Source organism: Oncorhynchus masou, chromosome 6, assembly GCF_036934945.1.
Source record: "Oncorhynchus masou masou isolate Uvic2021 chromosome 6, UVic_Omas_1.1, whole genome shotgun sequence".
Taxonomy (NCBI): Eukaryota; Metazoa; Chordata; class Actinopteri; order Salmoniformes; family Salmonidae; genus Oncorhynchus; species Oncorhynchus masou.
In genome coordinates, this window is record NC_088217.1 from 29,779,260 (window position 1) to 29,798,783 (window position 19,524).

General features: G+C 41.5%; 2 protein-coding genes across 2 annotated transcripts in view; one reads left to right on the forward strand and one right to left on the reverse strand.

Moving 5' to 3' along the window:
- Positions 1-1,723, forward strand: part of LOC135541552 (protein lifeguard 2-like) — a 6,710-nt gene extending 4,987 nt beyond the window's left edge. The window contains exons 9-12 of the mRNA XM_064967856.1: positions 607-694; positions 829-924; positions 1,248-1,301; positions 1,496-1,723. Of these exons, the coding sequence (XP_064823928.1) occupies positions 607-694; positions 829-924; positions 1,248-1,301; positions 1,496-1,645 (388 nt within the window). The 3' untranslated portion in view covers positions 1,646-1,723. The remainder of the gene's footprint in view (positions 1-606; positions 695-828; positions 925-1,247; positions 1,302-1,495) is intronic.
- Positions 1,724-4,164: 2,441 nt separating this feature from the next.
- LOC135541866 (RNA-binding motif, single-stranded-interacting protein 2-like) overlaps positions 4,165-19,524 on the reverse strand; it is a 66,135-nt gene continuing 50,775 nt past the window's right edge. The window contains exons 7-14 of the mRNA XM_064968315.1: positions 17,821-17,930; positions 11,352-11,395; positions 10,962-11,055; positions 10,627-10,677; positions 9,930-10,040; positions 9,633-9,713; positions 9,375-9,462; positions 4,165-8,284 (exon numbers count right to left, since the gene is read on the reverse strand). Coding sequence (XP_064824387.1) covers positions 9,382-9,462; positions 9,633-9,713; positions 9,930-10,040; positions 10,627-10,677; positions 10,962-11,055; positions 11,352-11,395; positions 17,821-17,930 — 572 coding nt within the window. The 3' untranslated portion in view covers positions 4,165-8,284; positions 9,375-9,381. The remainder of the gene's footprint in view (positions 8,285-9,374; positions 9,463-9,632; positions 9,714-9,929; positions 10,041-10,626; positions 10,678-10,961; positions 11,056-11,351; positions 11,396-17,820; positions 17,931-19,524) is intronic.

Consider the following 19,524-nt stretch of genomic DNA (forward strand, 5'->3'; position numbering starts at 1 on the left):
GATGTTGACATAGGTGGGGCTAGGAGTTCTTCCTGGCCAGGTCACAGGAACCGGTCAAACTTCTGGCCCAATTAGAAACACATGGGGCGGCAGGGTAGCCTAGTGGTTAGAGCGTTGGACTAGCAACCGGAAGGTTGCAAGTTCAAACCCCTGAGCTAACAAGATACAAATCTGTCATTCTCCCCCTGAACAGGCAGTTAACCCACTGTTCCTAGGCTGTCATTGAAAATAAGAATTTGTTCTTAACTGACTTGCCTGGTTAAATAAAATAAAATAAATATGTTGAAATAAATGATTAAGATGAAGATAAGACTGAACACATCTATCAACATCCACATGGATGGGAAGGATGACTACATTTCATATTTTAGTAATTTAGCAGAAACCTTTATCCAGACTAACTTAGTTAGTGCATTCATCTATAGATAGCTACATCGAGGTGAGACAACCAAAGATCACAGTCATAGTAGTTACATTTCTCCTCGTGAAAGTAGTTATCAGCAAAGTCAGTGCAAGTAGGAACAGACAAGCAAATGTTATTGCTTTATTTCTTTATAACTAATTGATGGATTAATCAATGTCTGTCTCTACTCTCTCTATCTCCAGCTTCTACAACACCAAGTCTGTGGTCCTGTGTCTGGGCATCACTGCTGTGGTGTGTATGTCTGTCACCATCTTCAGCTTCCAGACCAAGGTGAGAAAAATGAACCCATCTTCATAACATTGTTTTCTTTTGAAGAAATTAAACCATGGCACAATCCAATTGATTGATCAGGAGTGCATTTTAACAACACACCATTATTCTCTGTCCCTCGTTTCCTACTGTAGATTGACTTCACCTCTTACCAGGGAGTCCTGTTTGTCCTGACCATGGTCATGCTGTACTGTTGCATCATACTCTCCATCGTCATCCCTTTTGGATATGTAAGTAGCCTGTCTTGTCTGCTTAGCTTCCATCAGCTTCCATTGACACTGTACATAAGCAGAACTAGATATTGATGGTGTAATGGCTGTGCGTATCTTTCCAGACCGCAATAAGAATAGTTGTGACAGTGAGTTTATATATAGAGTGACGGTAAGGCTTTTGGCCCTCGCTCACCCTATTCGGGTGGGTAGCATACTAGCATGAATAAGAAGGATTAGCTGAAGGGTAATCTCATAGATGATCTGGAAGAGCCCCAGTGTCGTTCCTAAATTAGTGGCCTGTATCTTCTTAGCGCTGTTCGATAACATTCTTACCTCCCCAGGTTCCCTGGTTACAAGCCATCTATGCTGTGATAGGAGCTATCCTCTTCACTCTGGTGAGTGGCAGATATTCAACACACATTCATCATTGGCAAGGCCCAGAGTTTTTTCTGGTCAAGGTTACGTGGTCAGACAAACTCCTGGCCCTAATCATTGGGTTACAGCCTGTAGCAAAATGGTGTATGTGACAATAAAACCCTTCTCTCTCTCTCTCCTCCATCCTCCCTCACTCACTCTCTCTTTCTCTTAGTTCCTGGCGTTTGACACCCAGCTGCTGATAGGCAACAAGCGCTACACTATGAGTCCAGAGGAGTACGTCTTTGCCACCCTGAACCTCTACCTGGACATTATATACCTGTTCAGCTTCCTACTTTCGTGTTTTGGAGGGAGCCGCGACTAATTCTTCTATCTATTTGTCTACCCTTCTGTCTCTCAATCTGTCTGTTTCTCATTTACACTCAGCCCAATCTCCCTCAACCTTAAGTTCTAAGAGCTTATTTCATTTCCGTCTTCTTCTCAAACGACCCTGGCTCTTCTGTGGTCAATAAAAGAGTCTCATGTCGTGACAGACTGTTTACCATTCAATTGAGTAGCTGGGGAGCGAAAGCAAATAAAGATAAACAGCATTAAGGCGCTCTTTTCAACCTGTATCGCTGAAGCGTAACAGATTGCGCAATATAAATGTTTAAGTCATTTTCGATTGAGCTGACATATGCAACATTTATTGTGAATGCAGTCTATGCCAAAGCTGAACTTCCCCAATACAGATTGAATAGAGCCCTAGGCTAATATTAACTAGGACAGGGTTCCCAAACTGACGGTCCGCTGGGGATTTATTTGGCCCCCCAGGCTTACTGAGCAAGTGTTATTTTTATTTTTGACATAGGCTGTAAAAACACCAACATTTTAATTTTGGAAAACTTTTCCAAAGTATTCCCATTCATAATGGAGCGATACACTGAGTATACCAAACATTAACAACACCTTCAGAACTGCCTCGATTTGTCAGGGCATTGACTCTACAAGGTGTCAAAATCATTCCAAAAGGGATCCTGGCCCATATTAACTCCATTGCTTCCCACAGTTGTGTCAAGTTGGCTGGATGTGCTTTGGTTGGTGGATCATTCTTGATACACACAGGAAACTGTTGAGTGTGAAAAACCCAGCAGAGTTGCAGTTCTTGACACAAACCGGTGTGCCTGGCACCTGCTACCATACCCCGATCAAAGGCATTTAAATCTTTTGTCTTTCCCATTCACCCTCTGAATGGTACACATACACAATCAATCTCTCAACTGTCTCAAGGCAAATAAGTTCCTTCTTTAACCCGTCTCCCCTTCATCAACACTGATTGAAGTGGATTTAACAAGTGATATCAATAAGATATCATAGCTTTCACCTGGATTTACCTTATCAGTCTATGTCAGGGAAAGTACAGGTGTTCCTAATGTTTTGCACACTCAATGTATATTTGATAATATACTAATTTTACTGAAACAAGGTTTGAAATTATTATGTTTAGTCAAATATAGCTGTTTGAGCTTCTTGCGTTCAATTTGCAGTCTGCAAATGATTTGTAAATTATGTTCTGGTCCCCTAAGGGCAAGATGATCTCCGATTCGCACAAGCCGACACCCGTATCGTGGTTGTTTTGGCGTGTGTGAGGTAAAACTGCGTTAAGCTGTCAAATCCACAAGCGGATCTAGAGTTAACTTACCGTGGACACTACCATTGGACCCAACGAAACCACCAGCCACGTTAGTTCATGCAGCCGCATTACAAGTTCAAACACTCAAATGTGTGATGTTGTATTGTCTGCACCTCGATTGAACTGATAGGCTATAAACCCCCCCATCCAAATGAACATGAAAACATGCATTAGTCTACACTTCCTAACTTCTAACAGAATAGGGATAATAAGGGAGTGGTGGTTTGTGACACACAAGAGCATCTGCTCACTTATTTGTCCGCTCATACGACAGATACACCTCCAACACCGCCAGAACATCTGTCACGTTGATCTCTTCCAAAGCGGGTTAACACTCGACCTGATTGAATTGAGGCCTAAGACAGTATGGTACTTTAACTTATTGATCTCTGTAGTCTTCAGGAAAACAGATTTACACTTCCTGTCTGTCGTCAACTCAGCCCAAAGAAAATAAAACAACTTACCACTGACACAGTCTCTTTCAAAGCATGCAATCTTTCTGTAAATATATCTCCTTCCTGTTTTCCTAAACTACATGTATCATGTGGATTCAGGAAGTCTTTGGAACTCAGCAGGGTTGAGTTAAAAAAATGTAATTGTAGTTTTGATACGACAGAGTATCTTCATATATGTTCGCTAGAGTTGATTCTATTGTCAGTTATTTTGTCAATCTTTCTAGATGATGCTATATATATATTCCCACGGTTCCTGGTATGACAAGATAAAGTTTGAGACTACAATGTGGTTAGAGTGGTTTCTATATGGACGTGAAGGCTCTGCATCTTGTAGGAGTAGCTTTTAGCTACACAGATACATACCCAGATACATACAGATACATACAGAATCACTTTAAATCAAAAGGGAAGAAGTGTAATGAACGATCATATTAGATCAGAATATTGGTTTATCAGTTACAAGTTCTATTGTGACTTAACTGAGAGGGCAATGTATGGAATTTTGAATGCAGTAGCATTATTACAATGTCAAGGCTTGGTCAATACAATTATGTTTGGGTATTACTATGATAACCTAAAGAGGAAGGAGCTTGCACCTTTTTCATGGGTATCAAACACTTTGCTTACCACATGAAACATTTATATTGAACAAACATAATACAATTTGCTCAACACTAAAATAAACTTGGTATTTATGTAATTGACTTGTGTCTTTTTCCCCCATTTTATTCTTGGAACTGTTTTGGAATACAATCATTAAAAACAAGATTTTTTTTATTAAAAAAGAAAATGGACATATTCATATTCAAAGAGTAAAACCAAGACAAAAAGGAAACAAAACATATATTTGCAATTAATAAAAACAAGAGTTACTTGAGCATCTCTGTCACAGGAAGACGAAGTAGCCAAGTGACTAACCAGCTTACTAGCAAACTAACCAAATAACAAAACCTCTCTCCTTTAACAAACTGTACAAAAGGTGTTCTTGTATAAATAAGGAAAATGTTTACAAGCAGTGAGCGAGATGAGCCAGTATGTTCAAAATGTCAGGTTTCTCACACAAAGTTGGTGAATTACCGAAGAGATTCCAAAACAACTATCAAATAGCGTGTTCTCTGAGTACAAGTTTCACAAAATGTGTCTAAAATATAATAAAAAATGTGCTCATGTTAACTATACTTGAATCCAATTTACTACGTTTAAGTAAGACATTTTTGGACATCCAATTTGGCTACCATCTATCCACTGCTTGGACATCCCATTTTAGCAGCAAAACATTTTGAAACTATGACATTAGCCATTGAAGCGACATGATCTGGACAACAAGCGAAGACAGGAGAATGCTAGGTATTAGGGTTTTCATGTACATAAACATGGATTGAAAATAAGTGCAAGTTCAACATTTGTTGCACATCCTGTTTTTAGTATTTTTCCATAGTATTATAAGATACCTGTCAAAGATACACAGCAAGGAAAATACAATAGCCTAAAGCGTGCTCGCTCAGACAATGATTTACAGTTAAATTGTGGAGAGTGTAACTTAAAGTGATCGTTCACTCCAAAATCGATATTTGGATCTACAGGTCAGACAGAGTCATCTTGACAATAGACTGCTTTTGGGTCTGAAGATGACTAACAAATATGTATTTTGGATGACTTTAACAGCATTCATCATAATGACATAATGGATTACCTGACTAGTACTACATTCTCACAACATTCTCAAATGTTCCTTCATGAGGTGCACTGTAGCTTAAAACCTGCAAGTGATCACTTTTGTATTTTCTGGACAGATCACAAGACACACAAAACACTCAACAGAAGTGGAAACAGGAAATAACTATGGTTTTGACAACAGCTCAACAAAAAAGAGCACATACAAAAGTCCTAGTACTTACAGAAAGAGATAAATGCTGAGCTCTCATCATTGACACTAAAAAAGCCAAGTAGGCCCCTGTCCCTGTTCTCTGTATTAAAGACACCATACACTGGTCTTTCTTTGGGTGTACCAAACTGAAACGAGCATATGTCGATAAAACGAAGCACACATATCTATGACTCTCTATTCAACACTCAACACATTCAGAACTTAAGTGAAACATATTGCTTGTTTACCGTCTACCAGGGTACTGCCACTTTGAGAGGATGTTACTACAGCATCATTCTAGTTACGTATGCCAATAGAGACGAGAGCAGCATTTGTCTCCAAGATAGAAAGTCTGACTTTCCTGACAGTTGGATGGCTTCATCATCTTTGGTGTTGCAGACATAAATAATCATTAAAAAAACATTTGGTAGGTGGAGAGAGGTTCAGAGATGCACAATGAAGAAGAAACAGTAACTTTGATGTCATCCATCCTGAACAATGACGAAAACCCGAGATCAAGTGTGATGGGGGGGATGTTTACTAGGGTAACACTAGGTTTTAACAAGGTATGGTACACTCAGCCCTTTACAATATTATGGCAACATAACATCTGATATGGATGGCATCTGTATGATCTTTTCTTGGCCATACCCTCAACCATGATTGAAAAGAATTGCCATCAATGAGGAGAAACAGGGTTCCCCTTCTAAAGTATGTCACAGTTAAGGCTTAGAAACACTGGTCAGAATTCCTAACAAAACCCGCCAATTTCACAAATGTTTGTCTTTGTTGAAACTAGAATGAATTCATCCAATGTTAAGTTAACTTCTGTGGAACAGTTTGTTATGGGACAGTTTGTTTTTAATGGCACTTTCATGTAGTGTTTTCTGGGTAGCATCATCATTCTCTCTGACAGATACAATAGAATGTGTTTACACTAGACATGTACATCTCCACTGGACTGATCTGGGAAGGTGGGCAAGGTGGCATGGTTGTCATTGAGTTGAATTTAGTGTCTCTAGGATAGATGTGGACGCGTTTTAGTTAAAAACTATTTCACACGGGCCTGAAAAATGAGTGCTCTGGAACGGAAATCAACTTGAAGAAACACAAAATTATCTCTTTGTTTGTATGGACCATGTGGAAATGCACGAACACAATAAAAGAAATCCTATGAATCTCTTACAAAAGAAAAAAAGCTTACATCTAAACTCTTGGAAAGAGCTTTCCCTACTTATAAAATCTAGATTACTGTAAAGAAATTAATATAAAATATGTTTTAGAACAACAACAAAAGGTATGATAGCTCAGAAGGGTTCAAGTGAAAGCCCAAAAAGAGAAAACATACTTTACCTTTTCTAAAAAAATTCTAAAATACAAATCATTGTCAGAAATTAAAACTCAGGAGACAACAGCAGCATTGATACATACTTGCAGCTCCCTTTCTCAACAACAAAGGACTGCTATTAAGGACTCTTTTTAGACCTACTTTTAACTCCCCTTGTGTTTTGCTTTTTAAATCAAAACAATTGCACTCTTTTGTACACATATTTCATACTAATCCAACTGCTCAATTCTAAGGCATGTCCAATTATTTGTCTGTCTACTTTGTACAAAAGGTCAAATTCACTATGGACATCTGAACAGCTACCAGAACAAAACCGCTTAAAACCACTTCTTATGGACACTGTTGGGACATGAACTCTCGCACCCAACACACAAACCAGGTCAAATATTTTGTAGAATATTTATTATATTATCTGTGAATTCAAGCATAATTGCAGTGAATAAATGTAGGTAATAATTTCAAAAGAGTTTGCATTTTATATACTGTCTTATTTTTCCTTTGAATATAGAGAGAGGACCTTGTTATTGTATAGTATAGTAATAGTAATCATTTATTCAACGTTGAAAATAATATTGTAACCTTCAGACAATCCAATTTGTCTCAAGTTTTTTTTAAATAGAAGGTGAAATTTGGATGTGTCATATTGCATTATAACCAAAAAACAATAGTACATTTTCTTCTCATAATATAGTTTTACAATAATATCAGATTTTTAAAAACTTTTTTATATAATTTAGCTCCTATGAATTATTTTACAAGTGATAATATGTTTATTGCCAGTGTTTGGCTTTTACCGGACTTGTTAAATAAAGAATTTAATTAAATAAAATCTACACAATACGCAAGTGACATGTTTGAATATTTCCAAATATCAAAAAATAAAACTATGATGTACATATAAATAAGAATGATCATGATTGTCCTCTGCTCATAACACATTCTGAATGTTTATGAAGGGAATGCTTTATAAGGTTTAAGTTTGACGTTATTTTAAATCATTTATAAATAATTCATGTAACCATCTGCCAGTGAGTTGAACTGAACTTAGCCTTACTGGATCAGTTTAAGGGAGAAGTAGCTTTAAACGGTGTGTTTCGCATTTTCCATTCTTAAAAGTCGCCTACACTAGAAATATTATACCAACTAAATGTGTGTTTTTTTTTTAAATCTGTACAAAACATTGTCCAACTGCTATGAATAGAATGTCAAAAAACAGACATAAAACAATTAAAATACATTTTTGCATATTTTACCCAAAAATTAAAGACACATTGTGTTGTTACTCTTTTCCTTGTATCACCCTGAAACTCCAGAATGCTTTTTTAAAAATACAAATTTGCTATATTACATGCACAAAAATAATGCTCTGTCTTTATCCCTTTCCTAATTTGTTTCTTTGTTCAACTTTTTTTCTTTTTTCAGTTATTAACAAAGCTTCCATTGCAGAAGGCTCCCACCTTTGGTTGATCGATCCTTAAAGAAGAGAGAGGAAAAGTCCCAACAAAATAAGTGTTGTCTTCTTTTTCAAAAGCACACACGTGTTGCTTTTGTCATCCGTGTACAAGTCCGAGGCTTGGTGGTGTTGTGCGGAGCTCTGCTGTCCTCCTGTAGCGAAGCAACTCTCTGGGGTTCAGTCTGCAACATGGCCTCCTGACCACCAGCTGCAAAACACACACCTACCTCTGTCACACTACTCCCTTTACATAATAATGTCAATGTAACATACAAAATGTAAAAATTCTACATACTCTCTATATCATAATGTATTTGTGTAAATCATAATATTTACAGAATGCTGATCAATAATAAATAAATAAATGTTTTTTTGAAGGTGGTCAATATCTGACAAGCTTTTGTTTTAAGTGAACCATGTTAACATTAATTGGCTCCAACATGTAATGTTCTGACATGGACCTAGTAGGCAAGGACAACATATAAGTAGTACTGTACAGTGTCTCCCGACCCCTCCTGTCTCAGCCTCCAGTAATTATGCTGCAGTAGTTTGTGTCGGGGGGCTAGGGTCAGTCTGTTATATCTGGAGTATTTATCCTGTCTTATCCGGTGTCTTATGTGAATTTAAGTATGCTCCCTCTAATTCCCTCTCTTTCTCTCTCTCTCTTTCTCTTCTCTCGAGGTCCTGAGCCATAGGACCATGCCTCAGGACTACCTGGCATGATGACTCCTTGCTGTCCCCAGTCCACCTGGTCATGCTGCTGCTCCAGTTTCAATTGTTCTGCCTGAGGCTATGGAACCCTGACCTGTTCACCAGACGTTCTACCTTGTCCCAGACCTGCTGTTTTCGACTCTCTCTCTCTACCGCACCTGCTGTCTCTAACTCTGAATGATCAGCTATGAAAGCCAACTGACATTTACTCCTGACGTGCTGACCTGTTGTACGCTCTACAACCACTGTGATGATTATTATTTGACCCTGCTGGTCATCTATGAACGTTTGATCATCTTGGCCATGTACTGTTGTAATCTCCACCCGTCACAGCCAGAAGAGGACTGGCCACCCCTCAGAGCCTGGTTCCTCTCTAGGGTTCTACCTGGGTTCCTGCCTTTCTAGGGAGTTATTCCTAGCCACCATGCATCTACACCTGCATTGCTTGCTGCTTGGGGTTTCAGGCTGGGCTTCTATACAGCACTTTGTGACATCAGCTGATGTAAGAAGGGCTTTATAAATACATTTGATTGATTGATTGAACTAAGTTAGCAGATTTATGCACAGGGAGGGGTTAATAACCCTACCTTAGCTTCACTTGGTGTGCTGGTATGAGTAGTTTGTGTGTTCTGCAGGTGTCTCCATAGCAACCTGTTGCTGTTGTCCTCCGTTCTCCTGCAAGAAAAGGAAGAAAATGGAGTGGAACAGTAATAACAGGTCCCTGAGTTAAAAACTGCTAAAGTAAATGCATGGTTTTGAACTTGTTTGTAAAATAAGCCCCCTATTTGTCATCCCCTTAACTTGCTCTGCATAGTTAATTATTATGGTGTTGGTTGGGGTTTCACCTCTACAGGGACACTGGAGGGAGGCACTGGTTGGTACTGGGGGATGTATGTCCCCTGCATAGTTGTGTTGGCAGGCATAAACTGTGACAGGATGAGAGGAGAATAAATCATCAGTCATTATTTCTGTGTAGAGATCCAACTGAGACACAGGCAACTGCTTTTCTCTTCACTTTCAACTTCAATTCAGTGCAACTTGATTCAGTTCAATGTGTTTTAGTTTTAGAGACTAGGGGACCAAAGGGGGGGGGATAGAGAGGGTAGTTGAAGGGGTGAAGTGGGTATCTGTAGGGTACTAACCGTGCCCGTGCCGCCCAGGGATAGGTGGCTGAGCTGCTGGGTCATGGTGCCCATCATGGAGGTGGGCTGGATGGACATAGCATGGTCCATGGTTGGAGTCAGGACTGTGCCCTGAGAGAGAGGTGGAGGAAGAGAGAGGGAAGGAGCGAGGGTGGTTGTGTGAGACAGAGAGAAGTGGATGGAGAGAGATGGGGAAAAAAGAGGGGAAGGAGAGAGAGTGGTTGTGTGAGACAGAGAGAAGTGGAGGGAGAGAGATGGGGAAAAGAGAGAGGGAAGGAGAGAGAGTGGTTGTGTGAGACAGAGAGAGGTGGAGGGAGAGAGAAGGGGAAAAGAGAGAGGGAAGGAGAGAGAGTGGTTGTGTGAGACAGAGAGAGGTGGAGGGAGAGAGAAGGGGAAAAGAGAGAGGGAAGGAGAGAGAGTGGTTGTGTGAGACAGAGAGAAGTGGAGAGAGAGAGATGGGGAAAAGAGAGGCAGGGTTCCAACAAAGAGAAGGACAAATAGCCAATAAATCAGAGACATGATTAGAGAGAGAGAGAGAGAGAGAGAGAGAGAGACAGGAATATAAAGAGACAGAATGACAAAGAAAAAAGGAGAGATAGAGAGATAGACGAGTAGAACTGCAAGCTAACCAGATGTAAAGAGAATAGTAAGGAGGAAGCTGCAGCAGCAGAGGTAGATAACACTATTTAATACTCACTGCAGGCTGCATGAGGTACGACTGGTGGTGCATCCAGGAGGGACTATGTAGCTGGAAAGAGGGATGAGGAAAATACAGGATCTTAACGCACAAGCACACAGGGGAGAATGAGTGGAGATGAAATCTGAATATGGATAGAAAAACAACAATGACATAGCTCCTACGTCTACAGAGATATCCTCCATGCGTTTGTGAATGGTGGTGTGTGTGTGTGTGTGTGTGTGTGTGTGTGTGTGTGTGTGTGTGTGTGTGTGTGTGTGTGTGTGTGTGTGTGTGTGTGTGTGTGTGTGTGTGTGTGTGTGTGTGTGTGCGCGCGTGCATGTTCAGTGTTTGACCTGGAAGGATGAGATGGGTGAATGCATGTAGGGAGAGAGGGACGTCTGGGCGATCATCCGGTTTGGGGTCAGACCGTAGGGTGACGAATAGAACCTGCACAACACACACAAATCAAGATGTATGCATGTCAAATTATATTATAGAATTTACATTAATTAGGTATTACATTTATAATCATTTATAATTTATAATCACATGTGCATGAAAGTAATTATTAAGTAATTCCAGATGATAGAACTACAAAATGTTACATTGAAGTAAATGATTGCAATACAATAAAGTAGTGTTGCAATGTCTTCTGCGTCTACCAGGAGTCAATAGTTCACCACAAACACATTACTTTTTTTTGTTGGTGGGCTGACTTTCTGTTTTTGTCTCTCTATACTCACCCATTCTGTAAGGATGTGGGGTCATATGCTAGCGTCATCCCTCCCTGGGAAAACAACACAAATAAGTCAGAATAAAGACGTAAAGGACACAATCACATATAAAATCAATTATGTTAAAGCCCTCATGCAGTCTTTGTAATTTTATTTTTTAAATCATCACTGTATGTCTAATAAATCAAAGCAAATCAAATGCTATTTGTCACACGCGCCAAATACAACCTTACGGTGAAATGCTTACTTACAAGCCCTTAACCAACAATACAGTTCAAGAAATAGAACTAAGAAAATATTTACCAAATAAACTAAAGTGAAAAAAATATATTTAAAAAATAAGCAAAAGTAACACAAGAAAATTATACAACATTAACAAGGCTATATACAGGGGGTACTGGTACCGAGGCAATGTGCGGGGATACAGCTTAGTTGAGGTAATTTGTAAAGTGACTATGCATAGGAGGGTCAATATAAATAGTTTGGGTGGGAATTTGATTAATTGTTCAACAGTCTTATGGCTTGGGGGTAGAAGCTGTTAAGGAGCCTTTTGACCCTGGTGTTGGTGCTCCGGTAGTGCTTGGGTGACCGGAGTCTTTGACAATATTTTGGGCCTTCCTCTGACACCGCCTAGTATACAAGTCCTGGATTTCAGGACGCTTGGCCCCAGTGATGTACTGGGCCTTACAGGCTGACTACACCGCTCGAATTGCGTGTGCGAGTGTTGCAAAATAAATGTAGAAATCTAGATTTTTCAATTATTGCACCCACACTGCTCGCACGCGCCAACGAGCGTCTGCGTTGCCAAGGGCTAAAATAGAAGTCAATATAAATAGTCCGGGTGGGCATTCTGACGCAGATCGCATTGCAAGTCCTGCCTCTCCCATCTCCTCATTGGTTTATAGAAGCAGGTACCCATGTGCCATCTCCTCATTGATTATACCCACGTGGGTGACTGAAAGGCGAATGAGGTCAGTGGTGGTAATGCACCTAATTTATGATAGTTGCCAATCGCAATATAAAGACAAGAAAAAGCCTGGAAAGAGGAGAGATGACTAGAAACAATTAGGCTGACAATTTATGTGTGGATTAATTGTCAGAGTAGAGGACCTTGTGCATTTCAGGTAAAATAACAACTCAATGTTTATATCCCAGGAAAAATTAGCTAGCAACAGCAAGCTAGCGAAACAGGACAAATTAGCTAGCAAGCTAGCTAGCTAAATTTCCATAAATGTTTAATGCTTTTCGACCTGTCCCCAAATTAATGTAATTGGTTCAGAGTTTGTTTTGATATTTTAACCTGTGTGTCGTGATCGCGTTTGGTGTGGGGGGACAAAATAAATTTATGCATGATGGCGCTCGCGCACAGCTGGTTTGGGTTCCGTGTTACGCACTGCCCTCTGTAGTGCCATACGGTCAGATGCCGAGCGGTTGCCATACCAGGCGGTGATGCAACCGGTCAGGATGCTCTCTTTTTAAGGATCTGGGGACAAATGCCAAATATTTTCATTCTACTGAGGGGGGAAAGGTCGTGCCCTCTTCACAACTATCTTGGTGATGTGGACACCAAGGAACCTGAAACTCTCGACCCACTCCACTTCAGCCCCGTCAATGTTAATGGGGGCATGTTCGGCCCTCCTTTTCCTAAAGTCCACGATCAGCTCCTTTGTCTTGCTCACACTGCCAGGTCTCTAACCTCCTCCCTATAGGCTAACTCGTCGTTGTCGGTGAGGCCTACCACTGTTGTGTCGTCTGCAAACTTAATGATGGTGTTGGAGTCGTTCTTGTCCACGCAGTCATGTGTGCACAGGGAGTACATGAGGGGTTCAGCGGGGCAGACGTGTTGTTGCCTACTCTTACCACCTGGGGACGGCCCTTCAGAAAGTCCAGGATCCAGTTCCAGAGGGAGGTGTTTAGTTTAGGTCCATAGCTTAGTGATGACCTTTGTGGGCACTATGGTGTTGAATGCTGAGCTCTAGTCAATGAATAGCATTCTCACATTGCTGCTCCTTTTGTCCAGGTGGGAAAGGGCAGTGTGGAGTGAGATTGAGATTGTGTCATCTGTGGATCTGTTGGCGGTATCAGAATTGGAGTGGGTCTAGGGTTTCCGGCATGATGGTATTGATGTGAGCCATGATCAGCCTTTCAAACCACTTCATAGCTCCTGAAGTGAGTGGTATGGGGCGGTAATCATTTAGGCAGGTTACCTTCACTTTCTTGGGCACAGGGACTATGGTGGTCTGTTTGAAAAATGTACAGTAGGTATTACAGACTCGATCAAGGAAAGGTTGAAAATGTCAGTGAAAACACTTCCCAGTTGGTCCACGCATGCTTGGAGTATATGTCCTGGTAATCTGTCTGGACCCGCAGCTTTGTGAATGTTGACCTGTTTAAAGGTCTTGCTCACATCGGCTACAGAGAGTGTGATCACACAGTCGTCTGGAACAGCTGATGCTCTCATGCATGCTTCGGTGTTGCTTGCCTCGAAGCAAGCATAAAAGGCATTTAGATCGTCTGGTAAGTTCGTGTCACTGGGCCACTCGCAGCTGGGTTTCACTTTGTAGTCTGTAATATTTTTCAAGCCCTGCCACATCCGACAAGCATCAGAGCCGGTGCAGTAGGATTCAATCTTAGTCCTGTATTGATACTTTGCCTGTTTGATTGCTTGTCTGAGAGCATAGCAAGATTTCCTATAAGCGTTTGGATTCGTGTCTCGCTCCTTGAAAGCGGCAGCTCTAGCCTTTAGCTCGGTGCGGATGTTGCCTGTAATTCATGGCTTCTGGTTGGGAAATGTACATATTGTTACTGTAGAGACAACGTCATTGATGCACATATTGATGAAGACGATGACTAAGGTGGTACAGTAAGCTCCTCAATGCCATTGGATGACGCTTTTTAACCTTTCGCTGCACGCACCCGTCCGCCCGACTAGCATCCCTACTCCTTCCACTCATATCAAACATCTCCAATCCACACCGCCAAACTTGCCCTCGTAAAACTGACTATCCTACCGATCCTCGACTTCGGCGATGTCATCTACAAAATAGCTTCCAATTTCTCTACTCAGCAAATTGGATGCAGTCTATCACAGTGCCATCCGTTTTGTTACCAAAGCGCCTTATACCACCCACCACTGCGACCTGTATGCTCTAGTCGGCTGGCCCTCGCTACATATTCATCGCCAGACCCACTGGCCCCAGGTCATCTACAAGTCTATGCTAGGTAAAACTCCGCCTTATCTCAGCTCACTGGTCACGATAACAACACCCACCCGTAGCACGCGCTCCAGCAGGTATATCTCACTGGTCATCCCCAAAGCCAGCACCTCCTTTGGCTGCCTTTCCTTCCAGTTCTCTGCTGCCAGTGACTGGAACGAATTGCAAAAATCGCTGATGCTGGAGACTTACATTTGCCTCACTAACTTTAAACATCAGCTATCTGAGCAGCTAACCAATCGCTGCAGCTGTACATAGTCCATCTGTAAATAGCCCACCCAATCTACCTACCTCATCCCCATATTGTTTTTATTTACTTTGCTGCTCTTTTGCACACCAGTATCACTACTTACACACCATCATCTGCTCATCATCTGCTCAACTATCACTCCAGTGTTAATCTGCTAAATTGTAATTACTTTGCTACTATGGCCTATTTATTGCCATACCTTCTCATGCCATTTGCACACACTGTATATAGACTTTATTTTTTTCTATTGTTGACTGTACACTTGTTTATTCCATGTAACTCTGTGTTGTTTCTGCTGCAGTGCTTTGCTCTAATTTGGCCAGGTCGCAGTTGTAAATGAGAACTTGTTCTCAACTAGCTTACCTGGTTAAATAAAGGTTAAATATAGGTGAAATATTTTTTAAATGAATCCCAGAACATATTCCAATCTGTGGTAGGATCCATGTCATCTGACCACTTCCGTATTGAGAGAGTCACTGGTACTTCCTGCTTTAATAGGGCGAGGATGAGATTTTTATGCGTCTGTGTGTGGAGTAAAGGTGGTCTAGTGTTTTTTTCCTCTGGTTGCACATGTGACATGCTGGTAGAAATGAGGTAGAACAGATTTTAGTTTGCCTGCATTAAAGTCCCCAGCCACTAGGAGTGCCACTTCTGGATGAGCATTTTCTTGTTTGCTAATGGCCTTATACAGCTCATTGAGTGCGATCTTAGTGCCAGCATCGGTTTGTGGTGGTAAATAGACGGCTACGAATAATATAAATGAACTCTCTTGGTAGATAGTGTGGTCTACAGCTTATCATGAAGTATTCCACCTCAGGCGAGCAATACCTCGAGACTTCTTTAATATTAGACATCGCGCAGCAGCAGTTCTTGACAAAAAGACACAAAACCCCACCCCTCGTCTTACAAGACATAGCTGCTCTGTCCTGCCAATGCTCGGAGAAGTTATCCTGCTCTATATTATCAGTGTCTATACTATCAGTGTCTATATTATTTGTGGCTAAGCCGTTGATGCTCCTAGATGTTTCCACTTCACAATAACAGCACTTACAGTTGACCGGAGCAGCTTTAGCAGGGCAGAAATTTGACATACTGACTTGTTGGAAAGGTGGCATCCTATGACGGTGCCACGTTGAAAGACACTGAGCTCTTCAATATGGGCCATTCTATTGCCAATGTGTTTCTATGGAGATTGCATGGCTGTGTGCTCAATTGTATATACCTGTCAGCAACAAATGGGCTAAAATAGACAAATCCACTAATTTGAAGGGGTGTGCACATACTTTTGGCAATGTTATATATTTAGGTTTGCCATAACAAAGGGGTTGAATACTTATTGACTCAAGACTTTCAGCTTTTAATTTTTGTATTCATTTGTTTAAAAAGAATGATAATAATAATAATTTTTTCACAAACATAATTTCACTTTGGGGTATTCTGTGTAGGCCAGTGACACTAACTCTCAATGTAATCAGTTTTAAATTCAGGCTTTAACATAACAAAATATGGGGTGTGAATTCTTTCTGAAGGCAATGTAGTTAGTATAAATGTTACATGATAACCTTAGATAGTTTGTAGAGCATCTACAGACAAACTAGCCAAATAAAGTGTTACAGCAGAGAGAACAGTCTATGGCTTAGGTGGCTGAAGTCTTAAACCATTTTTGGGCTTTCCTCTGACAGCGCCTGATATAGAAGTCCTGGATGGCAGGGAGCTCAGCCCCAGTGATGTAGTGGGCCGTACTCCCCACCCTCTGTAGTGCTTGTGGTCGTGCCCTCCGCACAACTGTGTGGGTGTGTGGGGACCATGTTAATGCCTTAGTGATGTGGACACCAAGGAACTTGAAACTCTCGACCCACTCCACTACAGCCCCATCGATGTGGATGGGGGCGTGTTCTCCCCTGCGTTCCCTGTAGTCCACGATCAGCTCCTTTGTCTTGCTGACATTGAGAGAGAGGTTGTTGTCCTGGCACCACACTGCCAGGTCTCTGACCTCCTCCCTATAGGCTGCCTCATCGTGGTGGACGGTCTGATCACCGACGACGACGATGTCTTCAGCAAACTTGATGATGGTGTTGGAGTCATGCGTGGCCATGCAGTTGTGGTTGAACAGGGAGTACAGGAGGGTACTAAGCACACACCCCTGAGGGTCCCAGTTTTGAAGGTCAGCGTGGTGGATGTGTTGTTACCTACCCTCACCTTCTGGGGACGGTCCGCCAGGATCCAGTTGCAAAGGGAGGTGTTCAGTTCTAAGGTCCTGAGCTTGGTGTTGAGCTTGCAGGGGTCTATGGTGTTGAATGCTGAGTTGTAGTCAATAAACAGCATTCCTTTTGTCCAGGTGGGTGAGGGCAGTGTGGAGTGCAATAGAGATTGAGTCATCTGTGGCTCTGTTGGGGTAATTGGAGTTGTCTAGGGTGTCTGGGATGATGGTCTTTCAAAGCATTTCGTGGCTATAGATGTGAGTGCTACGGGGCAAGAGTCATTTAAGGAAGGTTACCTTGGAATTCTTGGGCACAAGGACTATGGTGGTCTGCTTAAAACCAGTTGCTATTAAAGACCGGGTTAGGGATAGGTTGAAAATGTCAGTAAAGACCAGCTGGTCAGAGCTGATCCGCTAATAGGATGGTCTAGAACCCATCCCCTTACCCAGATGAAAATTCATTGGTATATTATAATCCGATCACATTGCGAAGTCATGATGTGGGCAAAAAGTTCCATCCCACCTGAACAGATTGAAATTCCAGGCATTTTTTAAAATCAGCTCTTACACAAAAAGGCATTTTCATTTTCACAACTTTAGAGTGTAATTTCGACCACAAAAAAAGGTTTTTAACTGCACTGCCCCTTTATGAATGTTTAGGGTTAGACACACAATCCATGTGAGATCAGATTCCAGCTCTATATTGCTTTGACAATGACCTCTTGTTTAAAGTTTTTTTGGAACTAACATGCAGTCTCTAACTCTAAAAAATAAATACATGAAATCCTCCACCTGTGTAATCAAGCCACTCACCATCTCTCCATCCCTGGCCCAGGGCCTGCCATTCTGAAGGTACTTCCCCTGGTTCTGCCTCTTTTTCTGTCCCCCGTCTGCAAACTTGCACAATAATGGTTCAGGGGGCACTGTGGGGAGAGAAACAGATGAAATCAGAGGGTGAATTCAATGGGAGGCTAGGAATAATAATCCACTGGAAGAGCTGAGAGGTAAAGCCAGGAGCCTGGGATCAGAGACCAAGGACTTGTTCAGACAAAAATCCTAGCCCCTAACCTCTTAGTTTCCTTAGACAGATGGATTGCCTCCAACAACGTAACAATGCTCCAGCTTATGTCTTTAGAAGTTCCAGCATCAGTTGGGACAGAGAGGTGTTGAAAATGGGACGTGCGTCACCGGTGACGTCACTGCCGTATCTGCTTTTGCCCTAGCTAAACGGTAGATTCTAAGTGGGATCCTTGGTACGTCCATACCCTAACCTTAACCCCAACCCTCACACTAACCCTAACCTTAACTACAACCATAACCTCACCCTTTACATTTTTTACTTCAATGGGGTGATGTCACAATCCCACTTATACTTTTCCCTAGCTAACCATGACCAAAATTCCTGCCCGCATTTTAAGCCCCACCTACGATTTGTTGGGAGAGTTGTCTGTCTGAAGAGGACGTTCATCGGAACAAATGCTTTTCCTTTTTTCGAAATGTCCAAGAGATTTAGACATCCTCCCCAGACCTAGTGCTCCTAGGTCCGGGTTTCCAAGACTACTAACCTCTAGATACGTGTGGAGATCTGTGAGGATTTAATAGGTTTAAGCAATATCGTGTTAGCGCTACCTTTAACTCTGATACACTTTAAAAATAACACCCACAAATCTAGAAGTTTCAACTACTTATTATTATGTAACTGGTTCCACAGACTTTTTTTCCTTTACTCAACTTTTCTGTGTTACCTGAACTTAACATTTTTAGTTGGTCCAAATATGATAAAACATGGGCAAAAAAACTCTGTCAATTTAAAATGATGTGTTTGCTCAATTTGTCTTGTACTGTATGTTCATTCAATTAGGATGCTCTCATCTTATCTATGAATATAGACAGGGCTCCAACTCCTCTAGCTCCACAATGAGATATGGTGCAGGCCAGAACGCGGGCTGTTAGCCAGCCTGCCAGCTTAGTGGATTCTGCCACTAGCACAGGTTAGTGTAGCCAGCTCAGCTATCCCCATTGAGACCGTGTCTGTGCCTCGATCTAGTTTGGGCAAAACTAAACATGGCGGTGTTGACTTTAGCAATCTCACTGGAATAAAGACCTCCTCCATTCCTGTCATTATTGAAAGAGATTGTGATATCTCACATTTCAAAATAGGGCTACTTAATGTTAGATCCCTCACATCCAAGGCAGTTATGATCAATGAACTAATCACTGATCACAATCTTGATGTGATTGGCCTGACTGAAACATGGCTCAAGTCTGATGAATTTACTGTGTTAAATGAGGCCTCTCCTCCTGGTTACACTAGTGACCATATCCCCCACATATCCCACAAAGGCGGAGGTGTTGCTAACATTTACAAAACCAAAGCTAGAGCTTCTACTCATGAAATCTATGCAGCCTACTAAATAACTATTTATAGGTTCCTGGGCCATATACAGCGTTCCTCACTGAGTTCCCTGAATTCCTATCGGATCTTGTAGACACGGCAGATAATATTAATTTTTGGGG